At 35.2% G+C, this 21,894-nt stretch overlaps 2 protein-coding genes across 3 annotated transcripts in view; one reads left to right on the top strand and one right to left on the bottom strand.

The window, feature by feature from the left end:
- The window catches only part of LOC136816688 (cilia- and flagella-associated protein 74-like), an 88,504-nt gene that overhangs the window by 53,249 nt on the left and 13,361 nt on the right, over positions 1-21,894 (bottom strand). For both annotated transcript variants that reach the window (XM_067073015.1, XM_067073016.1), the window contains exons 10-19: positions 13,036-13,066; positions 11,988-12,080; positions 11,075-11,164; positions 8,973-9,058; positions 7,906-8,089; positions 6,425-6,502; positions 5,436-5,596; positions 4,628-4,694; positions 4,120-4,209; positions 3,588-3,705 (exon numbers count right to left, since the gene is read on the bottom strand). In XM_067073015.1, coding sequence (XP_066929116.1) covers positions 3,588-3,705; positions 4,120-4,209; positions 4,628-4,694; positions 5,436-5,596; positions 6,425-6,502; positions 7,906-8,089; positions 8,973-9,058; positions 11,075-11,164; positions 11,988-12,080; positions 13,036-13,066 — 998 coding nt within the window. The remainder of the gene's footprint in view (positions 1-3,587; positions 3,706-4,119; positions 4,210-4,627; positions 4,695-5,435; positions 5,597-6,424; positions 6,503-7,905; positions 8,090-8,972; positions 9,059-11,074; positions 11,165-11,987; positions 12,081-13,035; positions 13,067-21,894) is intronic.
- On the top strand, positions 214-2,771 carry LOC136816690 (steroid 17-alpha-hydroxylase/17,20 lyase-like). The gene is made up of 3 exons (XM_067073018.1): positions 214-491; positions 1,027-1,332; positions 1,710-2,771. The coding sequence occupies exons 1-3, from the start codon at positions 281-283 to the stop codon at positions 2,693-2,695; spliced, it is 1,503 nt and encodes a 500-aa protein (XP_066929119.1). The 5' UTR covers positions 214-280; the 3' UTR covers positions 2,696-2,771.

Below are 21,894 nucleotides of genomic sequence, written 5' to 3'. Positions count from 1 at the left end.
AATGACACAGGGAAAAATTATTTTCATCTCTTAAAGTGAGGGTGGACGAACTAATATTAGTCGTTTACCCCGTGGAAGTTTAAGAATAGCTTTTTACCCCCTGGAAAAATAAAAAAACACTTCCTTAGACCTCCTGGAAATTCTTCTCAGTTTACCCCCTGGAAAAGTTCGTCCAACCCCCCATTGTATGGTTATAAAATGGAATAGCCCATTCAACGCTAAATAAATGTCTCGTTTATTTTAACAAGGGAACATTGAGGAACGAACAATTTTTATCGAAATGATTTTTGCAATTTTGTTATCAATACCCGGATTGGTTTTACTATGGATTTTAATCACTTATGTGGATCAACTAATTAGTTTGAGGAAATATCCATCGGGTCCATTTCCTTTACCGTTGATTGGAAATCTTTTGGTATTGAGTGAGAAACCGTACTTGGATTTCATCGAACTTGGTAAAGTATATCGGGATGTGTTTAGTGTTAGCTTCGGTAAGTTCAATCGCAGAAAAGATGGATAGATGGATAGAGTTGACATTTTACGTGCTGGATAGCCCAGTAATCTATAGGCTACGTCATAAAAATCTTCCTCCGTTTCGAGCGTAAAGTAAGGCCTAAAAGCCTGGAACTATCTATTGTGTAGACTAGGACTTTTAGACGGCCTTTCGATTGTTTTCAAGGGGTTCACTGTCAGCCGGTTCGGCTATCTAGGTACTTAAGTGAACATAGAAAGACGCGTGGAATCGAACTGCGAACCCCTGGTTAAGAAAACTGCGGTAAATAACGGATTCGTGTTCTTAAAAAAAACGAGGTGAAAAAACCAACATTTTTGAAGGGACGACATTATTTTTCTCGTATAAGACAATCATTTTTCTCTATTTTGATAAATTTTACTAAATTCTGTTTATTATGCTTTTTCAGCATAAGGAGGTGCACCTCTTTTCACTATCGTAAGAAAGAATAGATTATCTTTGGGTCATTTTGACTCTAGTCTTGAAATCTCATTTTTATAATGTTTTACTTTCAGGTATGAATCGAGTTGTTGTCCTGAATTCGTATGACGTCATCAAAGAGGCTTTAATCACACGAGGATCGGATTTTGCAGGCAGACCTTCGACCAGTACTCAAAGCAGAATAACAAGTAAAAATTTCCAAAGTTTAGGTCACAAGGACTTTTCAAAAAGCTGGACATTCTTGAGGAAACTTTCACATCGAAGTTTAAATATCCATGGTGTGAAGAAGCTTGAAGATATCATCACAGAAGATGTAGACCAAATGTGTTCAACACTTACTCGAGAAGTTGGCAACCCAATTTTGATCGACTCGTATATAGGTATAACAGCGAGGTTGAGAATCAAGTTATCTACACCGTGCCGTATCTATTAAGTAGACTATTTGCGAAGCTACGAAATAAAAGGCACGAAATTTATGTTATGACAAAAAACTGTCAAAAATCAGCGCGCAGGAATTCAGCAATTTAGCTTGCGCGATCCTTGCAGATCCAAAATCATTGCAGTGTCAAAAAATCTTCAACAGTGAAACCAAAGGTTTTTACTGTAGGGTACACGTTCAGTAAAGATGGTGGATTATTTTGCTTCACATGCCTTTGCTTGAAAAAGACAGGGTAGCTCTACCTAGTGTTTTTTTATAACATGTATAAAAAATAAAATGAATGAAAAAAAACAATTTTAATTTTTTTGCTCGTTTAAGGGAATTCGTTGGTCAACACGATATGCCGCCTTTGCTTCAGCAAGAAATACGATGTTGGCGACACGGAATTCGCTCAGATTTTGAATTTCTTTCATTTAATCAATGACGGATTAACACCAGGTCAACCAATTGCTATTTTTCCTTGGCTCCGATTTTTCCCTGATACAGAAAAATTCAAGAATCTGAAACTGGGATCCAAGCTAAGGCATGATTATACGCACAAGAGTTTCAATGAACATATCGAAACGTTCAATCCTGAGAGAATCAGGGATTTAACCGATAATTTGCTACATCTGTCGCAAAACAAAGAAATGTGGAAAGACGCTGGCTTTGAAAATGTCACACAAGAGCAACTAGAATATGTGGTGAATTCAATCTTTTTCGCAAGCGTTGAAACTCAAGCATCGACCTTCAAATGGTTAGTGCTTTACATGTTACACCATCTCCAATATCAAACAAAGATCTACGAAGAAATCAGATCGAAGATTGGGTTTAAACGTCAAATTACACCTCACGATAAGGAATTATTACCATTTACTAATGCCGTATTACTCGAAACCCAGCGATTAGGATCTGTTGGCCCACTGTGTCTACCTCACAAGACGACTACCAATACATCAGTTAGTGGCCTCACTATTCCCAAAGGAACGACAATTTTCATGAATCTTTACAATGTTCACCGCGACCCAACGTATTGGGATGAACCAGAGAATTTCAACCCACAACGTTGGTTAAATGCTGATGATGGAAGTTTAAAGAAAGAAAAACCGACGCACTATCTTCCTTTCTCAGCTGGACCACGTGTTTGCCTTGCAGAAAAGATGGCCAAAATGCAGTTATTTATGTTGGCAACGAATTTCTTCAAAAACTTTGAAGTTTCATTGGCTCCAGGAGAAAAGTTACCAAATCCCAAAGACGGCAAATATGGAGAAACATTAAATCCACCACAGTATAAAGTCGTTTTAACGCAAAGAAAACAGAACTAAAATGGATTAAAATACGCTTACAATGGGTTAATAGTACCGGTAGAAAATTGTAGAAACATTTCCCAGTCTCCTATGTACGTCGTTTGTAATAGCCTCTTGAATTCAGACAAGAGGCGTGTATAGATTAAATGTAAAATCTTTTTTGAATTTTTAGTTTTTATCTCGGCAGTTGTTATATTTGTAGTGAATAGTTTGTATAACAAAGTATATTTAGCAGGATGATATATTTCGTTTCGTCTTTTTCTGCTTTCCTCCAATTTTTTTTGTTAATTAAAGGTGAAGTATTTTCAGCCAATTGCAACAGGCTCTTTTCAAATTCAATGAAACATTCGAACTCCTGGCTAGAGGCAACTTAGTAAGCAAACTATTGAAAATTTTATGACCTACACGTTTTTTCTTTTATTAGAACCCAGTTTATAAGAACATTGAGACTGAAATTCGTCGAAAAATTAAGAACATCGTAAGAACAAGCCCAGCCTCAGTTTGGAAAAAAATTAAGAACATTTCAGGCTGAAAATTGCTAAAAAAATAAGCACATCTAGGCTCAGCCAAATTTTAGGTGTTCTAATAAAAAAAAACGTGTATAGAGTACAAAAATGGAAAATGTTTTCATTTGCTTATCATGCTTTAGATCTTTTCCTTTTTTTGATTGCTTCAAACCCGAGATTAAGGATATAAAATACCTTATAATACTAAAGGTTTTTGAGCCTATTTTAAGTAACTCGGCAAATATCTTTCAACAAAGGAAGTTTGAAAAAGTAAAAATACCTTTCTTGAAAGAGAATTCAGGACAGAAAATATCTTAGGCTTATAATATTAAAGGTTTTTGAACCTATTTTGAAGTAACTCGGCAAGTATTTTCAACAAAGGAAATTTTAATAAGTAAAAATACCTTTCTCGAAAGAGAATTCGGTGCTGAGCGCTCCAGTGTTCCTTACGGTTATACTCTTCTTGACCGTTTCCCCTGCTACTGTGTTTTCAAAACACACTTCTCGAGTGTCCACTTCGATCTATTAAGCATCAAGTAATAAAAAAGGTAACTGAAGCAGGAGTATATGAGTGGTAACCTTAAGGGCAGATACTAGTTGCTCCGTACAATTGGATTAACTCACTGTCGAACGTACTAACCGCACTGACTCAACTTCAATCATTAAAATCACTCGTAGGCTCAATTGCAAACACCAACTGAAAATTTTGATATAAGATAATTTTTCTCGTTTCGGCGAAAAAATCAAAATTTCAATCAAATCGAACCATTTTAGAAGTCTCCAGCCTGCCCCAAAGTTTTGAGGTGACATACAGACATACAGACAGGATATTCTCAGATTCTAGCTCATCTGAAGTTAATAAAAATATAAAAACAAGAAAGTCTGCCAACCATGCTCGATTTCAATAATTCAATAGAATTATCTTTTTCAACCAACCTGACAACGCTTTTTAAGGCATTTGACGGGGATGTGGAAAATTCCAGATGACGAGAGCATGTCTATTGAACCTTCGAAGTCTTCGTTGATCTAAGTTTTAAGAAATTTGAAATATAGCTGGAAAATAGAACATCTTAACTCGTTGAAATTCGCTTGCAAAAAATACCATCAAGAATGGCTGTGTTTGTCCTAGAATGGATACTATGCACATTTGAATCTCTCTAATTTGAGACTGGACAGAGTCAGAGAAACTTTTTTTTTTTTTCGAATTAGAGAAAGATTCGAATTTTAGGGAATATTATACAAAACTTTTCAGTTGAAGGGGCCGAAGTTTAGTTCGAAAGACTAAAATTACAGAGTCTCTTCGAATCAAATAACTCTTTAATCATCATATTTAAAGGCCATGGTAAAGCCTGCCCTCTGTGTTTTTCTCTCGGTGCTTCACCCCTGCAATACAAGGTTTTCAATGGAGAAAGAAACTTTAACAATCAAGGCAGAGAGAGCTTACCATGGGGGAAAACGTCGCATATAGGTCACAAGTCAATCCAGCAGACAGTGCTCCAGGTGGCGTAAAACTACAAAAGAAAGCAGCGAAACAGGTTACAGACAGGAAGGGAAGAGGGAGTTTATCTAAAGAATTCTACATTTACTAAAAATAGACAAAAAGAACGACAGATTTTATAAAGAACGACAATTTTCGCCGTCCACAACCCCGACCGAAAGTAACTGTAACACCCCTACGTATCCATTCCTTTTTGTTTATCACGAGAATTAACTACATAAAATGGTTAAAAGGACGAGAAATTACGCATGCGTGTTATAATGCAGGATTCTTTAGAGGAACAGGCTGTAATTAATAAGCCAAAGAACAGCACAAATCTTGGATGTTCCTCTTGTTTGGTTGACTGCAATATTTAAAAAAACATGCATAAAAATATAAGATCATCATGGAATATCCACCACCAAAACTGAAGTAATCGAATTTTAAAACCTACTTCGTACCTACTTGATCCACTTATTAGGCCATTCCATTTTATATCCATACAGGGGGTGGACAAACATTCCCAGGGGGGGGGGCAATCTGAGAAGTATTTCCAGGACGTCTAAAGGAGTATTTTTCATTTTTTCCAGGGGGTAAAAGACTGATTTTAGTTCGTCAGCACTAACTTTAACGTATGAAAAGAATTTTTTTCTATTTTCCAGAGGGGATATGGTGATATCCACACATTTCTAATAGTCTTTTTTGACTTGAAAAGGTTCGTCCACCCCCTGGAAAAAAATGGAACATCCTGTTAAATCAGCAGAGAATCTCTTACTTGATTTCGAGGAAGTCTTTGAGGTTATCTGATATGCCGACAAACTTGCACGACGATTGTGAATAAGAAACGTTGGTCAGCAGAATCTTCTTCTTGTAAGCCTTCCCAATGTCAAAGTCTTTAAAAACGACAATCCGCGGTTTACTGTAAAAGGCTGGTCCCTAAAATTTTAACACAAAAGTTTGTAGCATGTTCCCGGAGGGGGGGGGGTACTTAGGCAAAAATGGGTGCTGGGTATGTGCGGACGGTAAGGGTCAGTTTTTTCACCTTTCAAAGTCTCTCTAAGGGTCGGAAAAATCGGAGAGTTTTAAATTAGTCTCTCTAAAGGGTCACGATTTTTAGGGTTATTTTTTGTTTTCGAGAGAAAAAATTGTAAAAAAGTATCTTTAGGGTAGGACTTTAAAAAAAAAATGGAAGAAAATTTTTCCAAAAAGTCTCTCTAAGGATCAACTTTTCAGCTAAAATCAATCAGGGTTGGTTTTCGGAGGTCCTGTTCGCACATACTACTCATCCGCCAACCCTAGTACCCCCCCCCCGGAGCAGCTTTTAAGCTGTAGATCTGAAAATTGATTTAAAGAGTGTTTATTTCATTCGTTTTGGACGAGATGACACATCAAAATAAAACAGAAATTTTTTTTGATACATGCTTTTGACTTTATTAAACTGTGGCTTAAATCATAAACCCTAGGTTAAATGGCATAAAATTTCAAGGGTATCAAATTTCACGGATTACGATTCGAATTTAGATTCATGCAATTTAGTCACAATGAGAATTTAACAAGGTCATAATATCCGCAAAATATCTTGGAAAAAAAATCACCAAAATTGTCAATATACAATTTCAAAAGTTTATTCAAGTTCGATTTCGAACCCAGTCCACGCTAAAACATGCTTCCCGCGACGGTTACTTATCGACTAACTTTTAGATTTAGAAAGTCAAAAGGAACAATAAAGTTGAATAACACACTTGAGTCCAGCAGAAACGATACCTTAAATTCACGACCAGCAGCGATTTGTTGTTGCACGACATTCAACCGTTGCTTTGCCAGCGCTGTTTTCATCATCTCCTGGAAACAAAGGTGAAGAGAAGGGTTAGAAACTTTTTAGGAACCCTGCAAATATCGTTGACGCTCTTTAATTCGACACTCTCTAATTCGACGTTCTACTATACGATAAACTCAATTATTCGACCATATTTGAAGTCACCGTCAACAAGAAACTCTCATATAAATGACGCTCTACCATTCGATACGCTCCCTTATTCGATGAAAATCTAATCCCTCGTGAAAATCGAATTAGAGAGAGCGTCAACTGTTGATGCCAGCAAGATTTCTTGAGAATATTTGAAATCTGGCAATCCTTCAAATTTTTTTTTAAGAATTCGTGTCAACTTTAAGTAAATGAAGGGAAAATAACTAAGAATTTGTCGATTGACATGATAGGGTGTCCATCTAGAAAGAATTCATATTCGAATAGAGCTTTTCATAAACTAGTACTAGTAATCTCATGATTATGAGGGAAATTCGGGATAAATTTCCCGGGGTTAATTTTGAAATTTTTTGAAATTTCCCCAGTGCAACGAGGGAAATTTAAAACATTTCGAAATTTGACCGAGGGTAATTTATCCAGAATTTCACGAAAACAAGCATGGGATTCCTGGTTAATCTCTTGGTTTGGATTGAAATTCTAACAATTCTGAAAGAGGTCTCAAAAAAGTCATAGAAACGCGAATCGAGTTTTAATTGGATAGTATTCCATTTACTTAAGCCTTTTAAGTTAGTAAGAAATGAATTTCCAAACGATGAAAATTTCACTTTTGCGGGAAATTACAAAATCTAGCATGGAAATTACAAAAGCTACGATCTCCCTCGAAATATATTGAGATTTTAGTGTACTTTAACGTTTTTCGGAATTTAAAGTTTGGGCGAGAATTGCTATTTTAGCACTTCCACTTTCTTCCATTGAATATTTCGATTTTAGAGGGGTTTGGTGGCTTCTAGGCTATATTCCAAGCCTCATTCGAGCAAATTTGACATTTTAAATCCTGAGCTTCTAAGATCCTAAGTCTTAAGTCTCATGTTAAAACTCAGAGTTAAAATTCTACTTTCCAACTGTACTTTAAGGCGCTGAAAAATCAATTGTGGTGTTCAAAATTACACCAGGAACTCCCCTTTGTCTCAAATATTTAGTGGACGATTGCAGGAGGGAAATTACAAGTTGGCGGGAAATTACAAATTAACGTAAGCAAAAACATCAATCGAATTTCAATCAACCGTGAGATTACGTCACGAACATCACTTGCCTCATATTCAAACAATTACCGTGGTGATTATGTCCCTTTTTTATGAATAGAAAGTAGTTTTATAATAAAATCAACTTGGGAGTTAATCACCATGGCAATAATTTCTAAACGAGGGAAGTGATGTTCGGGACGTAATTTATAAAAAGGTTTATTGCCATGTAAACTCACCTGTTCGTATTTACTGTATTTATGGGGCCCAGATTTCCAAGCAGCCATTTTCTCAGATGCCATGCGCTGATTAGCACTACTTTCCCACAATGCTTTGAATTCAGGTTGCGCTAAATTCTCCTCCATGTCGTCTTGGTCATGAATTTCAATCTCATCCAAACTGTTGTCGTTTTCGTCCGTCGTCCTACGATGAATAATAGTGAGTTTATGTATTTGGACTTTTGAGGACGGCGGAGTAACTGAGAGATTTTAAATTGTCTTATCGCTAAAGCTCTAAAGAGGCGGGCCGATTTCCCATTAGAGAGGAATGATATCCCCAATCGAGTTCAATTAATAACCTTGCGCGTAAAGCTCAAAATATTTCGGTTGAGCCCGCCAATCCCCGAAAACAAAGGCTGGGTTACCAGACCTCCCGCTGCAAAATCCTTGACGCGGTCTCGCAAAATTCCGTAATGTAAAACCTTCCAGATGTTTAAAAATTTTCCGACCTTCAAAGCTTTAGCGTGTCGGATGAACTTTTCTGCATCTGGGTGCCAGATAAGATTTTAAACAACCCGCAGTTTTGAAGAGCTCAGTCAAATAGGATCTAGTCAAATCAAAAGCTAACCGTCTCCGTCACAGAAAAACACATATACCGGGTGTGCCACACAAAAGTTTCGCTCTTTGAAACTAGTTTTCTGGAAATCTAAAAACTTTAAAAGAACCATGCCTTTTTCATTGGAAAGAAGAAAAATAAACTTAAATCTTGATGGGTCATTTATTAAATTTGCTTCATTAGATCAAAAGTTACGCTCAATTGAATAAAAAAGTTACTTTCAGAAAGTGCTTTTTTGTGGCACACCCGGTACTTAAACTCGATAATGGGATAGAATGGCAAGAAAATTAAAGGTCACAACAAATTCTAAGTTTGAAACAGTGTGATAGTTGAAAAAGGCATTCTTTTCCATTTTTCAAAGAGGATTAGATTTTTTCGAAAATGGAGTTTATCGAAAAGCTGAACGTCCGTCGAATCAGAGAGTGTCAACTGTATATAAAAAAACAAAAAACGTAGAAAAAAATTAACTAACCTTTCATCGTCTCGAGTAGTGGCGCCGTACGGTGAAAATTCAGCTTCCTCGTCTGTAGAGAATTTGTGCAAGTAAGAAATCTTACCCTGCATGAGAGAAAGAAGAAAGGAAAATGTGGAGGGGGAGGTGGACATGCTACCAACTACAAGGAAACTGATGGTAAGGTTGAATCTCGCTAATTCGAACTCAAACGGGGAATCTTATTTTTTCGAATTACAGAGAGATTCCAATTATAGAAAGAATCAAATAATAAAACAAGTTCGAATTATAGTAACATTTGAATAATCGAATAATCGAAAATTTACTGTAAATCATTCAAAATATATATAAAACAATATTTTTAGATATAAACTTTTTGATAAGAGAGATGCCTTTCCCTTTTTCATTGTAAGGATGCCACATGCCGACAGTAACATCCCATCGTGCATTTTTTATGGATCCGTCTTTTCAGAAATTTTACGGATAGCACGTAGCACACTCATATTTGAAGATCTGACTCCTAGAGTCACTGAGCTTTTCATTCGAATGCGAAACCAGGGTGCTTCAAACGCTTTCTTGAAGAAGCAAGTTGTCAAATGTTTTTCCAGGTTTCCTGACTGTTTTATGAAGTATGGGAAAACCGTCGAAGAATTTTTACATATTTTCAAATTGTGAAATTGTTTCTTGTGTATTGTATATGTGTTTGTTTGTTTGTTTTTTTTGTTTTTGTTTTTGTTTGTTTTTTTTTTTGTTTTTTTTTTCTGTCTAAAGAATTAGCATTAGCATCGGAGGTATTCATTTCCTACTTTTCTTTGCCCTGTGCAGTCCTCCCGTCGCGGCACGCCGAACCGGGTTCTCGGCCAACTTACGATTCTATTCTTTTCAGTTTTTGTGTGATTTTTTTTTATTTTTATGTAAGATTATGTTTGTTACAAATGTTTGTATCACCTGTAGTGTACGTGGGATAGTTGGTACGGTGTGTCTTTTTGCCCTTTTGTGCTGTATTTTGTTGTAGTGTCTGTTTGTTGTCTGTTATTTGTTTGGAAGCTGCTGGACAGGTTCCTTTTTCTACTATGTTTTCCGAAGGCGACTGAGTGTGGGCCCTTAAACACGTGGAAAGTCACTATGCCAGTCACAAGTCTGGGACTTCGGGTTTTGTTTTGTTTATGTATCTTTTTTTTTTTAATTTATTTGATGTGTTTGCTTTTGTATTTGTCCCCATTTTGTATGTATTTTGATGAACTTACGGAAGTGTGTTTATCAAAAAAGTTTTTTGCAATTCATTGTTTCTCCACTATTACTTTTCTTCTATCTTTATTTGGATTAGGTTTTTCTTTCACATACCACTATTTAAATTCCCTTTAACTTTTTGCTAAATTACCCTCTGTTTCGGAATGATTAAAAAATAAAAAATACCAAAAAAATCGTAAATACACACAATTAACAAAAATATTCTTAACTTTTTTCGTTTTTATCAGTTTGAGTTATTTATATATCAATACTTTTCTTTTTCTAAAATGACAGATATTACATATCTTCACTATATATATATACCGGGCATCATTTTTTCAAAACTTTTGAAACAGAAATGTTTTGCTTTTTCTTTGAATGTTTGGAATAAGGTTCATAGGATATGTAATTTGAAGCAAAACTGAGCTAGAGGAATCGAAAAATAGACTATATTCTAAAGAAATCAGTCAGTGAATGATTTAAAGAAATATAATCGACTAATTCGAACTTGAATCTTATTTGCCCGAGACATCCGATCTATAGAAAATATATTGAGAGGGCTCTTTGACAGGGAATGGGAATAAGTTCGGATTACATAAAGATTCCAATAATAGAAGTTCGAATAAGCGAGAGTCTACTGTAGCCTAGTTAACTCAGCCCGTATTCACAAGGCTAGGACACACGGATTTTGGCAGTATAGCGTTTTCGGCGCTTTAAAGATTTTTTATATTTACGGATTTTAAGTTTGCCTTGGAATACTATCTACTAAGTTGGTTATTCAGTCACAACTTACCATCAGATTTATCCTGGTGACTGAATCAAACTAGGTTAGATTTCTAGGCTAAATCTTCTGTATCCCTTTTTAAACTTGGAATCTAAAAATGTTGTTATACCCCGACGTCTTCAACATCACCACCGTATTCCATTGATTCTGAACCACTGGATGGTGCGAAACGTGGCTTCGATCGCTTACGTGGCATTCTCTGTAAAGAAATGATTAATTTGTCATAAGAAACGAGACTAGAGGCCAGACACTTTCTTCATCAAATGGTCTTACTTTCCAAAATTTTCAAACAGTTCTTTGAAGCACGATATCAAGATTTTTTTTTTTGCGCATGCGCAATTTATTAAGAAACCAAACCTTCAACACTTTTTGCCATAAATCTCGTTCTTTTGACTTCTTCTTAGAAAGCCCTACCACAACTCATCGAGAATAACCGTTTTATGTGTTTTTTTTCGTATGAGATGGTATGTTTGGTGGGACAAGGTGGAGTTTTTACACGCTCTTATTTGATTTGGTTGGTCGTTAACCAGTGATAAAACAATTTTGTTACTTTTTCTAAAAAACGCGTCATCTCTATCACTTCAAATGACCAATTAGTGAAGTATCTTGTAAAAACTCCAGCTCATCCCTGTTTGGTACGTTTATGTATGACTAAGGATGACGATAAATTAGAGCCTATTTACCGTTTTGTTGCGGTTAAAATTGCCTCAGTCCTCGAAGGCGGGGGTGGGGGAGGCGAACATAAAACACACAAATTAAAGGTTTTATTTTTATGTAAGTGTTCCCATTTCATATCAGACATATATTTTATATCAGGACAGTGTCTGCCTATTGTTATGTTATATTATATATTATCATCGTATTGCTGATACAAGCAAAAAAATGTTTTTCTTTTCCTCTTTCTAGCCAATCTTGCTCCACATCATACCAATGTGAAAAAGCTTATGAATTAAAATTGATGAGTAAGCAAAACTATATCACTCTTATTTAAAAACAAAACCTTTAACAATTCCTCAACTTACCCTTGGTCGATTTTCAGGCCATAATTGAGGTTGTTGTTGGTAACGCCTCTTCATTTGTTTCTCTTCAGTCACTATCTTGTTCACGATTTCAATCTTTAGAAACAAAAACAGATCAAAATATAATACACAATACACCTGTCAACCCTTACGTTAAAAACTGCATGGGAGAGAGCTGGGTTAGAATTTGGCAAGGGGGCGAATGACGTCAATAGTTTGAAATCAGATTGACAGATACACAAATATTTGACGTCATTTCAGATGGTGAACTCGAACATAATCAACCTAAAGCTTAAGTTGGAGGAAAAAAAGTTCAGTGTTTTCTTCTTCTTCAACTTCAAGTACTAAAATTTTTGGAATACTTTTTCCCCAAAGATTATAGTGCTCAGAATTAAACTTCTCAACGATATATAATAAAACAAAAAAAAAAAACAAAAAAACGCACACACAAGGTGTAATCAGATGGTTTGAGATATTTAGATTGCAGAAACCTTCAGTGGTCCTTGGTAAAGCCTCAAAGTATTTTTGTGTACCAATTTTCCAAAATTGAGATATCAAAATTTGAAATTTTTGAAAATGGGTTCTTACACAGTTCTTAAGTTGAAATTCTATTGTTTTCATCCTAAAAGCCAAAAACTTGTAACTTAAATATCTCGACTTTGGAAAATAGTTAGGCAAAAATATTTTGAGATTTTGCTCAGGACAAGAAGTATCCCAAGCTTTAGATATTAAAGCCAAGATCAATAAAAACACCCCCGTGTCACAGACCCGGCGGGACCCCCCCCACTGGAAATATCGGTCGAAAATTTGTCCCCGGTGAGAAAAATACCCTGAAATTTCATCCCCATGGAAAAACTGCACAGAACTCTCATCCCCACTGAGAAAAGTATAAAAAATTTTGGAATCCCCACTGGATTTTTTAGCAGTAAACAATAATATTTAAAATCCCCACCCATCCCCATTGGCATTTGGCTCCTTCAATTTATCCCGCTGGGTGAAAAGTTCTCACCGGGTCACTGAGACAGGGGTGTATAAAATTTAAAATATTCACCTCTCGCTCCCTTTGCTTTCTTTCGAATGCTCTGAAAAATAAAGTAAAGCTTGTGAAAATTATCTTGTAAGATCGTCAAGTGACCAATCATTTCTTCGAATATGATTCTTTGTTAAAATCTTCTCAAGGCGCATTAAAATGACTGCACATCTCGTAACGGAAAACTTAAGGAAGGCCCTATTTTTCAGGACGTCTTTTTACCAAGTACTTCAAAAGTTAAAACCTATTCAATGTGCTTGTTATACAATTCTATTCTTTTCTGATGATGATAAGTTATTATACTCTTCTTCTTCCTAAGTATAATTTCAGCAATTAAGGGAACTAAGCTCCAGAAAGAAAATGGAAAAAAATATTGCTTGGCCGGTCCTTAGCTTGCCCTGACAACATTGTTTGGGGGGAGAGGGGGAGAGGGGGATGCTCATTTTTGTGCTTTGTGCCATAGGTTTTGTCAATGATTTTGGAATAACGCGTAAATTTGGGCAAATGAAGAGTCAAAGTAGTAAAAACAGGGTAAAATCCTTCAATAAAGATGACCTTAATTTTGCCCTAAAATTAATAACAGGATAAGAAAAATCTGAGGTGAAAAGTACCACTATGGAATTGAGAAGAAAAATTTACTAGTTCTTCGCAAACCTAGTACCCCCCGGAATAAAATTCAAAATTTCGAAAGGAATATTGAAAGAACGGGAAAATTTGAATTAAAAATGTTAACCCAAAAAGAAACTTAACCGACATTCCTTGAATGTCATTTTGAGACTTTTTCCTTTCATTCGCAGTATCACGTGGAAATGGAAGAAAAAAGTAAAGTTTATTCAAGTATGTCATGACAGTGTCAAAAAAAAGTAAAATCTTTCACAATGTTTCAAATCTTAATAAATTAACGATTCTCAACAACATTGGAAAGTTTCCAAAAAAAAAACAAAGACGACATGGTTCCGAAAATTTTGCTCTGTAACAATTTGGACTCTAATTATTGCCCTTTTTCCCCCGATGTACAATAAAGCGTTCGAACTAAATCTTGAAAATCGATTTCAAACTTTTTGTAAATTTTGATTTTATTTTCCCCAAGATACTTTAAAAGGTTTTGTTTTAAAACAAGCGTTTTTTAACGTAGATTAAGAAAATGGTCAGTAACCATATCTGAAAATTTTGCTACCGGGTGCGCCACAAAAAAGTTTCTCTCTTTGAAACTAATTTTCTTGAAAGCTAAGAATTTTAAAAGAACCATTCCTCTTTCATTGGAAAGAAGAAAGATAAACTTAAATTTTGATAGGTCATTTATCAAATTCGATTCATTAGATCAAAAGTTATGCTCAATTGAATAAAAAAGTTACTTTCCGAAAGTGCTCAAAAACGTTAAAAATCGACCTATCAAATTAAACAGAAGCATAATTACATGATACATCAGTTTTTGTTTCAGTCGTTAAAAATGATAATTAGCTGTCTAAATGACTTTTTGTTATATAAAGGAAGATTGAAATTTCAATGAAAAGAAGAAAAATCGTCGAAAAAGGCCAAAAAATCTGGTAAAATTCATTAAAATACATCAAATATGGGTTTCGAGGTAGATCCAGTCTTACATAGACTTTATCTAGTCTAGCACCAAAAACCTGAGGAAAATTTCGGTAAAAGTAAATTAAATTGATTTTGATGAAGATTTTATACCCTTTCGACCCTTCATTTTTAAAATTTATGTGTTTAGTTACTGAAAAATGCTCTTAATCATGTAAAGGCTATTGCGATTGCCAAATTTAAAATGAAAATTTGATAGGTCGATTTTTAACGTTTTCGAGCACTTTGTGAAAGTAACTTTCTATATATTAATAGCCGTAGTCTGTATGTGTGTTTGTTGGTTTGTTTTTTGTGTGTCACTTTCGTTTTCGCAAGCAATGTTTTGTTCTTTTAAAAGATGACTTTTGCTTCTTGCTCCACAAATGTGTTAAATCAGATTCGCGCCGTTTTATAAAGACTTTGTTTTGATTGATAGATTAGACTTTTTTTTTTTTTTCTTTCTTTTCTTTTTTTTTATGTTTTCGAATGTAATTAACGACCTTATTTGATTTGAGACATTCGAATTCTTTTCAAAACAAAAGAAAATCTTTTAAACAGAATCTGTTAAAGAAAAGAACAAATATAAAATAAGACCTAAGAATCACAAGACAAGTTTGTTAGAACAACAGCAACATTAAAAATACATTCAAAAGGCGGTAAAAACTAGAGTTCTTTCCTCGTAAAAAAGGGACCTTTAAACATCTATGTCGATGATTATTTTGCTGTAAATCTAAGTCATTGTTGAATTTGAAAAGTTATCGAAGTTATGACGAAGTTATTTTATAAAAAGCAACCTAAAATTGCGCTATCACGCTTTTTTGTCTGCGTGTCCTAGCTGCCTTCCGGGGGGACTATGGTTGCGAGCTGACTTTCGGCCCTGTCCCTCGGAACCTTAGCAGAATAAAGAGGAGAAGAAACAAGGGAATTTGTGTGTATTTTAATTCACTTTTTGGAACTAATTTGACCAAATTTCTATCTTTCTGGGGGCAAAAAGTTGAAATTTTCCTATTTTTCCGATTCTTAGTGGGACTGAAGTTTGATTTTCCGATTTTTCAAACTGCCATGTTTCAAAAAAGGCACCCTTAAGGCCGGCACATACCCATACCCTTCTCTTGCCTAAGTAACCCCCCCCCAGGGCTGCCTTTTTTCGACGAATCTCGTGTCATGTCTATTATTTCACTCCGCTTATCTTGACATCAAAGTTTTCCTAAACATCAAGAACTACGCAAATATAACGCGAGCGAAGCGAGAAAAAAAATTTAATTGCAGAGCCGTCTCGGACGTCGTTGGTCGCCGGTATGGTGTAATTTGGGAATGACGCCCTTTTTCTGCTTTCTGATCATTTTTGCCACAAAAATCTTTTTCAAAATATGGTTAAAAGATACGTCACCCGGGAGGGATAGAGTCAAACTTTGAAGAGAATTCTTCTCTTTAATTTTGATTTCATCGTGTTTAAGCCACCCTTCCAACATCCAAAGGACTCTAAATGCGTTCAGCAAACAGCTAAACCGGCGTGCGACGGCGGGTACCGGCTAGTTTTATTTAATTGAGCATAACTTTTAATCTAACGAATCGAATTTAATAAATGACCCATCAAAATTTAAGTTTACCTTTCTTCTTTCCAACGAAACAGAAATGGTTCTTTTAAAATTTTTAGATTTCGAGAAAATTACTTTCAAAGAGAGAAACTTTTTTGTGGCGCACCCGGTATAAAAAGTTAGAACGCTTTTCCGTAACGTCAATTTTACCTCCGAGACGAAAAAAAAATCAAAATTTCAAACTTATCAAAATTGAAATCTAAGACCGCCATTCGAAAGCTCTCAAAATTCGATATAGAAGACTTTTTAAGTGGGTATATATGATTTCTCAACCTAACTCGAGAAAATCGATCTTAAAGAAAGTGTAAATATGACGTCATCAAAACTTCGGAAGCTTTAACTTTTTACTATCAAATTTTCAGACATACAGTTACTGGCTTTTTCTTAATCTACGTCAAAAAACGCGTCGATTGGTATATAATATGTCTATGCTTTTTTTCATAACAATTTTCATTTTCCTTGTGACTTCATCAAATACGAAAATATTTTCGGACGCGTCCGGTAAATATTTTCAAAATGTCCGGTTGATGATTTTGTGTTCAGAAAGGTCATATCTATTGAAAACAACTGTTTAAAGTTTGCTCGCAAACTTTGTAGCTACTGCACTTTTTTATGTGACTTCAGCTGCCTGACTAATTTGCCTGACTAATTATTTGACAAGATGGGTGGGTATGTTAAGTATTTATTTTGCGTTGAAACCGTCTCTTTATATTCGCATAAATGTCAAAATAGTCGAAAACGATCAAACCAAAGAAAATACAGAGTTCAAAAAGTGAGAGAATCGATGCTCCAGTCATCAAACCAACACAGCCACCAAAATTCGAGAATAATTCTTGCCAAGTGTAAAGTGGTACTTCTTCCGAAAACTCAATTGCAAAAGTTTTAAAGTGAAAGCTAAGTCCGAAGGTATTAGGGAAGCGGGCTTTATGATGGGTAAGCTCCAATTCAGTTTCTTCTTTATAACAAGGCTGTAAATGACATTTAGAATAACATTTTGCTAATAGTGTTTTGTCATTTTCGATTTTTCTAAAGCAAGTTAGACCCTCTGTAGCATTAAGATGTGTCGTGCTTGTGAATTGATGCGGCTCTCTAGCGTGCTTTAAATACATTTGAGGAATGGCACCACATTGCGCAAAAACGTTCTCTAAAAAGCAACCTTTCTTACATTTGTTAACAGTATAGTTGCCTGTAAATATATTTTGAGAATAGGTTCCACTGCCTTTGATGCAATCAGTATAAGGGTGGCCGAGCAGCTTTGTTATCTTTCGTGTCAAAGTAACCGCATAACGCCCTTCGCCAGCGGGGTACATTTTCACCGTCGCCTCTGGGAAAGTTTCTGTTGTAGGGTTGATTTGTAATATACTCCAGAAATTATTAACAGACCTGTTAGCTAGAACTGTAATATCTAAAATACCCATTGGATCATCAGATTCGATTCCATCGACGGTGAAACAGTTTGTTGTATCATCAATTGTGACCAGATTGTTCATTATGGACAATTCAGAATAGTCATAATTGACTTTGTACACATTCAGCATTCCTGATTTATTGTATCCACATGTCGATAAATTGAAACCACAATAATTAACGTTCTCGACTACAGTTCGTGGGCGTGGAAAAATGGGTAGGCCACCATGGAGATGGCGCGACTCTCTAGCTAAACCCTGCCAATCACAAATGGTTATAGCGGGATAAGGCATAACTTCTTGAGGAACAAAATGAGTGTGGGTTATGGTCTCATGACTTAAGAAAGCTTTGAAATGATCCTTCGAAATCGACACAGCAACCACGAAAGAAGCAATAACAAGTATTGTCCATAGAATTCGATTCAAAGGGCGGCCACTGACGATGCGTGTAGCACCATGTATGGTCAGACCTTCAGCATAGCTTTTTCTCTCTTCGCTGATCGTCTGTTCGATCTTTCCTGTATTTTGAGGATTATGGTCAACAACGGCAGTCTGATTCATAGTTTTAAATGGGATTGCATTAGCTTCGTCTGATAAATGTGTTCCTCTTTCAGGCACAAAATCTGCGTTTTTCGCTGCATTGGGTTTAACATCGCAAGGCTTCAGAAGGATTTCATTCACAACATTTTCAACCAATGAGAGCCTATCCGTCAAATATTCTATTTTCTGTTCCAAGGCTCTTATCTCTTGATTAGGCGTAACTGCTTTCTCTAAGCATAATCCGTGTTCTTTTAATATGTTCCGGACAACATCTTCAATTAATTTTTCATCGATTCTATTTTCTTTGTTTGGAACAAAATCTACGTTTCTCGCTTCGTCTGGTTGTACATCACAAGGCTTCAGAATAATTTCATTTACAACATTTTCAACCAATGAAAGTCTTTCTGTCAAATATTCCAACTTTTTTTCTAAAGAGCTAAACTCCATATTTCGTTGTTCTTGTTCTCTCTCTCTTGTGAAATATTTCAATTCATTTACTTGAAGAAATGCTTTCCTCTGGGATGAATTTTTTCTTCGAAAAATAACTCAGTCAGTCACTACAAACAAATGTCTACCGCAGAATGAAAACAAATTCAATACTAAATCATATGAATGATATGAATTCAATCATATGAATCATATGAATTCATAGTGATATTTGAATAAAAAAAGAGACCCAAAAACAAAATTCTTATGAAACAATCACCCATTCATAGTATGGATGTTATAAAATTTAATTCCCAAAATCTTAATAATCATATAACTTAAAACTTTTTGTCAAATGAAACCAAGATACATTTCAAAACCAAAAGAATTCTGAGATTTGTCAAATAAAGATTTCTAAAAACCGACTCTGTCTACTTCGTACGGATACAAAAAAAACAAAAATTTGAATGAGCCAATCACAAGGAAAGCTGATAACAGACAAAAATAAACAAACAACATGCTGAATGGACCTACCTAATGATTAACATCAGATGAAAATAAAAAAAAGTGACAATAATTGTACCAAAATTCAGAATGGAAAAATAAAGCTTGTGTGTTGAATAATGTAAAATGGTAAAAAGGAATTTCCCCAAATACGAAAATCACTTAAACCATTCAGGCTCAAAAAACCTTTTAAGCTGTTTTTGGCCCAAATTTGCCCTAAATAATTTTCCTTAAAAATCTGGCTCCGTCACATTTTAGGCATTGTCATTTTGCATCATTGTGCAAAAAATCAGAAAAAAATAATGAGTCAACTTTGAGAAAAGCTATATTTTTTTATTTGGTTAAAGGGAATTTCCCCAAAATACGAAAATCCGTTTTTTAAGGCGAAAAAGAATTTTCCGGGAAAAACCACTTCAGCCATTCTTTAGAGAATCTTGCCCTCCATCTTTGTACAAAAAATCAGAAAAAAGTAATGACAGGATTTTGCACAAAGTCCAAAAAACCTTATTTTTAGGTAGTTTTTGGCCCAAATTTGCCCAAATAAATTTTTTCTCAAAAATCGGGCTCCGTCACGTTCTGGGCATTGCCATTTTGCATCATTGTGCAAAAAATCAGAAAAAACTAATGAGCCAATCCTGAGAAAAGCTGGTAACAGACGGACGAACGAACGAACGAACGAACGGACGAACGGGCGAACGGACGAACGGACATGAGGTAGGTCCAAAAACGGGTTTAATTGCTGGATAAGGAAATGGACAGATTGCAAACGCCAGCTTCAAAAGATATTCAAATTGAAAAAAAAAGGGAACAAGTAATATTATTTCAAATGAGATGTTTCAATTCAAATGTTCGAAAGTGTCTTCTAGAATGAAAAAGCAACATGCTGAATGGACCTACCTCAGAAAGATAGTCGGAGACATGCTGAATGAAGATGAAAATGTTCGAACGAAAAAGAAAAGATTGTTATATAGCATATATATATCGTATAGCATAGAGATACGTAAGCTTGAAAAACATGAGGAAGCTTGTTTCATGCTGGCTTTTCGATGTTTTAGAGGTAAGGAGACGTGCTAAGTTTTGGGCACAAACAAAAAACAATCCTTTCTTTCATGTAAAGATAACTCTAGGTGAAAAGATAAAATCTAGATAAAATTTGATTCCATATTTACATTCTAAGGATTATACCGGGTGCACCAAAAAAAAGTATACAACTTTGTGGAGATATTGTGAGCTTCATGATTTAATTTTGTTGTTCATTCTTTTTTTATTGTATAGAGGATGCTCTAACTTGAATTTTGAGCTATTATACATTAAATTTGAAAACGTAGTTCGAAAATTATTTAAAAAAAATTGACTTTTTTTTAATGTCGAAATTTCAAAATCCATCAAAAACAGCGAGCAAACTTTTCTCACACATAAAAATACCAAAAATGCAAATGTGTTCATCAAAACTCGTCACGGAATTTAAGAATATGGTAAAACAAGCTATTCCCATGTAAGATAATATTTTTGGAAAAGCTGAAAACTTTTTTTGGAAATCTCCATGGTTTTGATGTTATGCTATGTGAGAAATTTTTGAAAAAATAGATCACCATTCCTCGACTAGTTTCATTGATGTCTGCATTGAGTTTGATGGTGTTGGAAATGTTCATGACGTGCAAATAAGATGGGCAAATTGTTGGCAAAATATAAGATAAGAGAAACAAGCAACATGCTGAATGGACCTACCTGATGATGAAAGCTAGATAATAAGGCAATAAGGAGAAAAATGAAAACAATCAGTCAGACGATATATCGTTTTGCAAAAATGCATCACACATTATATTTTATCATTGATTGTTGATGGGGGAAGAGGGAAGGGGAGTAGGGAAAATATAAATAGAAAGTTCCGGTTGCAAAAATCAGTTTTATTGATTTGCTATCAATAATGTTTTTGTGTGAAAAAACAAAGAAATAAGGAAAAAGCCGAATGAAAATCTGCAAAAACGGCGATTACCGGCGGCATATTTCGCCAAAGACAGACTCGGTCATGTTTTGAGTATTGCGAATACGCATCTTTCTGCAAACAATCAGAAAAAAACGATGAAAATTCGAGAAAATGTCAAAAAACTGGTTTTTCCGGCATATTTCCGGCATTTTCAGCCGGAAAAAAATGTTTTTCGAAAATCGGGCTCCGTCACATTTTAGGTATTGTCATCTTGCATCAGTGTGCAAAATTTCATAAAAAAATATAAAGTACAGCTCGAGAAATTTAAGAAATACTGTCTATCCGGCGAAAATAGGTTGTTCCGGCGATTTTTGAATAGTTCCGGCTTCAAAAATCAATTTTTTTGAAAATTTAAACATGCTTGATGGTGGGCATTGCTATTAATAATGTTTTTGAATGAAAAAACAACCAATTATAAGAAAAAAATCCAATGAAAATCCAGAAAAACGGCGATTTCCGGCATATTTCCGGCATTTTCGACCGGAAAAAATTTTTTCTCAAAAATTGGACTCGGCCATGTTTTGGGCATTGTTAATACGCATCTTTGAGCAAAAAATCAGAAAAAACTAATGATAAAATCTCGAGAAAATGCCAAAAAACCAGTTTTTCCGGCATATTTCCGGTATTTTCGGCCGGAAAATTTTTTTTTTCGAAAATCGGGCTCCGTCACATTTTGGGCATTGCCATTATGCATCTTTATGCCAAAAATCAGAAAAAACTAATGAGCCAATCCTGAGAAAAGCTGGCAACAGACGAACGAACGAACGGACGGACATGGGTTAATTTAAAGGACCTCCACCGGGGTACCCGGAGGTAGGTCCAAAAAGAATAAAAGAAACAATGAAAT

The sequence above is a fragment of the Clytia hemisphaerica genome, unplaced genomic scaffold (genome assembly GCF_902728285.1).
Source record: "Clytia hemisphaerica strain Z4C2 unplaced genomic scaffold, Clytia hemisphaerica genome assembly, whole genome shotgun sequence".
NCBI lineage: Eukaryota > Metazoa > Cnidaria > Hydrozoa > Leptothecata > Clytiidae > Clytia > Clytia hemisphaerica.
Note: the sequence above shows the minus strand (reverse complement) of the source record. Positions and strands in the feature narration are given on the sequence as shown.

Bases quoted from the DNA above. Each gene is read 5' to 3' on its own strand.
- LOC136816690 (XM_067073018.1), top strand. From the start codon at position 281: ATGATTTTTGCAATTTTGTTATCAATACCCGGATTGGTTTTACTATGG. The intron at 492-1,026 runs GTAAGTTCAATC...TTTTACTTTCAG, and splicing joins TGTGTTTAGTGTTAGCTTCG to GTATGAATCGAGTTGTTGTC. The intron at 1,333-1,709 runs GTATAACAGCGA...TGCTCGTTTAAG, and splicing joins TTTGATCGACTCGTATATAG to GGAATTCGTTGGTCAACACG.